The sequence below is a fragment of the Quercus lobata genome, chromosome 5 (assembly GCF_001633185.2).
Source record: "Quercus lobata isolate SW786 chromosome 5, ValleyOak3.0 Primary Assembly, whole genome shotgun sequence".
In the NCBI taxonomy this organism is placed as follows: Eukaryota; Viridiplantae; Streptophyta; class Magnoliopsida; order Fagales; family Fagaceae; genus Quercus; species Quercus lobata.
This window is the reverse complement of record NC_044908.1, coordinates 33,306,694-33,313,119: the sequence shown is the minus strand read 5'-3', so window position 1 is coordinate 33,313,119 and position 6,426 is coordinate 33,306,694. Positions and strand designations below refer to the sequence as shown.

Below are 6,426 nucleotides of genomic sequence, written 5' to 3'. Positions count from 1 at the left end.
CAATCGTATCTCTGAGGCACTGTAAAAACCACCTCCAACTGGACCTTGACTCACAATCCACAACAGCAAAGGCGAGAGGGAATACCTTGTTGTTAGCGTCGGTTGCCATTGCGACCAACAACTTTCCCTGATATTTACCATACAGATGGGTCCCATCAATACTGATAACCGGCTTGCAGTATTTGAATCCTGATATGCATGGACCGAAAGACCAAAACACATAATGCAACAATACGACGTCATCTTCATCGGTGGATGTGATACGATAGAACACTTGGGTAGTTGGGTCCTGATCAATATATGCCATTAGCAATTTTTGCAACCTTTGGTAAGACTCTTCCCAATTCCCAAACATCTTTGCAATCACTTTTTGTGTCGCATCCCATACCTTGTAGTAAGAAGGCTTCTGGCCATTATATTTCGTCTCTATCATAGATCTGAGATGCTTAACTGGGGTAGTGTGATCCTCACATAACTTCTGATGGATGTTTGATGCAATAAAATTACAACTCATCATTCTACCATCATTTCGCACCCCAGTCGATATACACGTGTGAGGACCCACATACACGGTGACCATCCATAGTTGGTGGAGATCAGGCTTCATAACTGCGCAGACATACCACTTGCATGACTCATGCATGCATTTCGCACAAAGTTTTTTCGTCGTTGACCTAATGATCGTAAAATGTTTGTTTTCCTTGAGGGCACAAGTTGTTAATACGCGCTTCACCTCCTCTTTATTGGCAAAAGTCAACCCTTTGCACAAATTCATCCCCTCTCTCCAAGTAGACACAAATGGCATATCAATATGTGATAGATCAACCATATTTTCACAAGTATTTGCAGAGAATGACAACGCAGGAGGTGCGTAGGCAGGGATTGTGTTCGTAATGTTTTGGACACTAATAACATTGTCTGCATAAGGTTCACTACCATCCAATGTCTCATCATCATCAATGTCCCTCTCAAAGTCCCCAAGGTCTTTGCCAATTGTGTCTTCATACTCATCTCTATCCACAAAATCTTCACCGTTAATGGCAATATTCTCATCAACATAGTCGTCATCATCATCGTCATCATTATTGTTAATGGAAGTAGTCTTATCAACATAAGCGTCATCATCATCATCATCATCATCATCATCATCATCATCGTCATCGTCGTCATCGTCGTCATCGTCGTCGTCGTCGTCATCATCATCACCATTGGCATGAACATCACCATCGGCATGAACATCATCATCCTCTACATGTGTAGAATACTCATATTGAGCATCCGGAACCGTAACCTGTAAGCTTGTGGTTGTTTGTTGGATATCCTCTTGCCAGACTGCACGCGGCTCCAACTGTATGTACAACTCAATGTTAGTTACTTCAGCTATTCTCTCCAACTTGTCAAACATGATCTTTACATGTTTGTCTGTTTCTATCGCCATATACTTGTAATTAATCCGGTGCTTTAGGATTTCATTTGGCATATGATAAGTAATTTGTACGTTGTGCACAGCAAGATTCTCACACAACTCTTCCAGGACAATCTTCTTCAATTCATCAAGGGTCTTCAACCTACGATCAATTTGGGTATAATAGGTCTTTATACCCGGCCCTTTAAATGGCAATCCCTTGTTCGAATTGGCATTCTTAAGCGGACCGCCGTGGTATAGGATTATATCAATTTCAGGCATTGTGCACCTGTTCAAGTCAAGTTACTATGTTAGTTAAATCACATAGTCGTAAAGTGGGGGAAAAAAAGTAATGTGATCTTAAGGCTGAACATATTCAAGCCAGAATTTTCATAGGTAATTACTAGTTTTGTAGCCATCATGTAACTTGTGGTACCCATGGTTTCTAAGTTTGGCTTTAGAAGAAAATTTGAAACATATCTACTGGAGCAACCCCAAGAGCATCAGTTAATGTTACTTGACACCATACATGTGATGCTATTACTCACATCTAGTTTTATCCAAAGCATTAACAAGTTTTATCCAAAGCATTAACTGATTAATGGCAAGTAATGGCTTGTTCAAGCTTTATTATACCCATTAATTACATTCATTCACTACCCATTTCATACCCAAAATAATGATGAATAAAGTCAAAAAAACTTGTAAGATCATGATAAAAATAAAAGCCTAGAAATGATGAATAAAATTTTGATAACAAAATGAGCAAATAAATACTCAAAAATTAACACTAACAAAACAAAGTTCTATGATTCACAATATTGGAAAATTAACTAAGTTATGTAAACTATCTATAAAATAAATAGTCAAACTCAACCCACACCCATAGACAACTAATACCCAACTACAATGACAATCAAATAAGCAAACCCTTACCTAAGATATGAATTTGTTGAGAGGGAAGAGCAGTGAGAGAGGCAGTGTGGTGAGTGAGAGTGAGAGGCAATGTGGTATGAGAGTTATGGGTGAGTGAGAGAGTTAGTGAGGGTGAGAGCTAGTGAGGCTGAGAGACTTAGTGAGGATGCTCTGTTTTTGGGTGAGAAGGCTGGGTGAGTCTGTGAGCACTTGTGTTATACAGGCTGAGTGAAGGGTGTAGTTTTTATAATTTTGCCCAGTGGAACTCGAGTCTTTAAGACTCGAGTTTCTTGAAATTCATCATCAACTAATTCTTTAGTAATTGTAAGAGTGTAATTTTTTTTTTTTTTTTGCCCAGTGGAACTCGAGTCTTTCCTTGGAAAATCATCATCATCGATTATTTTAGTTACGAAGATTTTCTCTAAGAAAATCTTGTCTTAAAGACTCGATTTTTGTTTTGTGGAAAACGAGTCTTTAAGACTTGAGATCCAAGTGTTTCAAATTGCTAACTCAGCAGCACAAATATTCTGAAAGCGAGTCTTTAAAACTCGCTTTTTAAAGTAGATCTCGAGTTTCTAAAACTCGAGATGCTAGTTTCCTTTATACTTTAAAGCGTTGTCTAACTTACTACATACTTGTGCCAGTGGTTGCTACTCTGCCCATTTCCTCTTTTAAAATCTTACCAAACGCATATATTATTTATTTGGTTTCAAAAAGTGTTTTTTACCTGAGGAAAGTGCAAACAAACGGGCCCATTATGCACTCCCAAATTGAACACGCACACAAATAAAATAAAGCAGCCCTTCAATCTCTATCAAAAAGAAAAACATGACTTTCAGAAGTAGCATATTATAATCATTTTAATCATCTTTTGACTACCGTTTTTGCAAGACAAGTTTGACAAGTTACAAGGTCATTTTTCCTTTGTGTTAAAGTCAAGGAAAAACGAGGTTTAATTGTCTTTTAATTTTGTGATACAGGTGCATCGAACTTTTTTTTTTGTTTCTTCTCTACAATGTTGTTCTAGCTAGCTACATTTGAAACACTTGAAAGTGATTGGTGGGGTTGTTTTTGGCAACAACTTGATTTATATATGATTGTAGAAAAATTTCATGTTACGCGTGAAAATAAAAATACTTCATTATGTTAGGCAAATGACAAATAAGTAGTATTTTTATATTTACCCTCATTAATCACATGTATAGCACGTATAGGTGCGGTTGGAATAGGAATTATTGTGTCCGCGTTTTGTGTTATGCGTTTTTTTTATTTTTTTATTTTTACGCGTTTCAGCTTTTTTAGGAGCCAAAAATCACTGTTCACGTACTGTTTATTATTATTCATAATACTGTTCACACACTAAAAAATATTAAAAATAGGTCTTACGGTACTATTCACACATTTAAAAATTATTTTGCTACAGTGTTTTCAGTTTTCAATTTTTAATTTTCAGTTTCAGTAAAAATAAGTTGTATTCAAATGGACCCATAATAAGTATTTTAACTATATACGTAACACCATAATACGACGAATAAACCTAGTCACATTTTGACAGACTGTAAGAAGAAAAAGAAAAGAAAAGAAAAGAAGGTGACCCATGCCAGTTGAAAGATTCTAATTCACAGATGTAAAATAATATAAGCGTGAGAAATGCATCTCTTACTGTTTATTGAAAACCCTTCCCATTAACGTTGCATTAATGATGGTAATGTATCTAATTAATATGCTATTAATAAAAGCCTCATTTCTAACTCCTTCACCAATATTCAATGCACCAAAACTGCCTTCCCAACAAAAGCTTTCTCCTAGAATCACAAACTTGTCTTCTTCAAAACCCACAATGTCATCACAATTTGATTCCAAATTTGATGAGATCCGATGGGTCATTCAGATCCGTCGAACCCTTGAAGAAGAGATTGAGGAGACTATCGAAGTCCCAGTGTGCATATTCAATGTCCCTAAAGCCCTTATGGTTAGTGATCCAGAGTCTTATACTCCACAACAAGTTGCTCTTGGTCCTTACCACTATTGGCGTCCAGAGCTCTATGAGATGCAAAGGTATAAGCTAGCTGCAGCAAAAAGATCTCAAAAGCAACTCCAATGTCTTTACTTCCAAAATCTTGTTGACCAATTGATAAAGATTGAGCCAAGGATCCGAGCGTGCTATCATAAGTACTTGGACTTCAATGGAGAAACTTTAGCATGGATGATGGGCATTGATGCGTCATTCATGCTTGAGTTCCTTCAAATTTACGCCATTCAAGAAGGAAAGGTGATAACGAGAGTTTCCTCTAGGATGTCACACTTGGTGGACTATGCAGGAAGAAAGTCGGCACATAATACAATTCTTAGAGATATGGTAATGCTAGAGAATCAAATTCCTTTATTTGTATTAAGGAAGATGTTGGAATTCCAATTCCCATCTTTAGAAGCTGCCGATGATATGTTGCTTTCAATGTTAGTGGGGTTATGCAAAGAGCTTTCACCATTCAAGCTTGTGGAAGAATTGCCAAAGATTCCAGTTCCAGATTGTGCACACTTGCTAGACTTTTTGTACCACATGGTCGTGCCGACAGTGGAAGAACCATCAGAAATAATTGAAGTTGAGGATCATAATGAAGACATGCAAGGCAAGGAAAAATCTTCTTCAGATTCAAGTTATGTGAAACAACTTCTCGATGTGATTTGGAACATGCTTTCCAAACTAAGCCGTGGTCCAATAAGCCTCATCAAGAAGGTACTAGTCTCTAGACCTGTAAAAGTCGTTCTAAAATTGCCTTGGACAATCCTCTCTAACCTTCCCGGATTCGCAATCTTAAAACAACCCGTTGAGTATTTCTTTTTCTCTCAAGACAAAGCAGAGGTCAAGCCAGAAGATGAAACTTCAGGCTTAAACAATAACATCAATAAACCACCATTGGTAGAGGAAATCACAATCCCTTCTGTGAGTGATCTCTCAAAAGCTGGAGTCAAATTCTTACCCACAAATGGTAGCATTTTAACCATTACTTTTGACGTAAAGACAGTCACTTTTTACTTCCCCACCGTTAGTTTAGATGTTAACACTGAGGTGATATTGAAAAACTTAGTGGCATATGAAGCTTCAAATGCATCAGGGCCATTGGTTTTTACACGTTACACTGAGTTAATGAATGGTATTATTGATACTGAGGAGGATGTGAAAGTACTTAGAGAAAGAGGGATCATTTTGAACCGAATGAAGAGCGATGGAGAGGTGGCAAACCTTTGGAATGGAATGAGCAAGTCAATCAGATTGACAAAAGTACCATTTTTGGACAAAGTGATTGAAGATGTGAACAAGCATTACAATGGCAGATGGAGTGTCAAAAGTGGAAAGTTCTTTAAGATTTACGTTTTTGGGTCTTGGCAGTTTCTCACATTTCTGGCTGCGGTTATGCTTTTGGTCATGATGGCAATGCAAGCAGTTTGCTCTGTTTATAGCTGTGCTCGCATACTTCGAATCAACACCACACGGTGATTTATCGTGATGCTTCTCTACGCTAACAAGAGTAATGCTATAGGCAACTATTTTAACAATAGTTGAGCGGATAAGTTTTTGCTTTGATTCTCATTTAGATCTATCATTAATATCTCTTTATTATTGATTCTTAACCTCTTATCTCTATTTTTGTGAACTATTTTGTGAAAATTATGGTTCTTCTAGAGATATTGAGATAAGAATCAGGGTGGCCATTTTTTTATTTTTTATTTTATGGGATTGAGAATTGAGATGTCTAGGAGAGAGTTTCCATAAGCTCTTTCTCACTAGGACACACCAAAAGCAATTTCCATAATTTTCTGTGCTACGTACGTTTAAGAAAAAAGCTGGTTGAGTGGTTGCCTTTAAAAAGAGTTTCTTTTTTTTTGGGGGGGGGGGGGGGGGGGGGTTGGGGAATGTCATGGTGACAAGGTTGTATTGATAGTTTGCTAGCGATTGTAATGATGTGTGCTCAGATTTTTTTGCTCTCATCTGTAAAAATAAGATGGGTTTGGAGCTTTTTCAAATTTTTTTAAGGACAGCTTGTTTCTTCTTTTGTGTTGGAATTTGATTAATTAGCACAAAGTGTCAGATCTTTACTCTTTAT

General features: G+C 37.2%; 1 protein-coding gene across 1 annotated transcript; it reads left to right on the top strand.

The window, feature by feature from the left end:
• The first annotated feature begins 4,103 nt into the window (after window positions 1–4,103).
• Window positions 4,104–6,111, top strand: LOC115993065 (putative UPF0481 protein At3g02645). Its single transcript, XM_031117346.1, has one exon. It carries the CDS (start codon window positions 4,161–4,163, stop codon window positions 5,817–5,819), a length of 1,659 nt encoding a protein of 552 aa, XP_030973206.1. The 5' UTR covers window positions 4,104–4,160; the 3' UTR covers window positions 5,820–6,111.
• Window positions 6,112–6,426: the final 315 nt, after the last annotated feature.

Coding starts and splice junctions, on each gene's coding strand:
- LOC115993065 (XM_031117346.1), top strand. CDS start 4,161: ATGTCATCACAATTTGATTCCAAATTTGATGAGATCCGATGGGTCATT.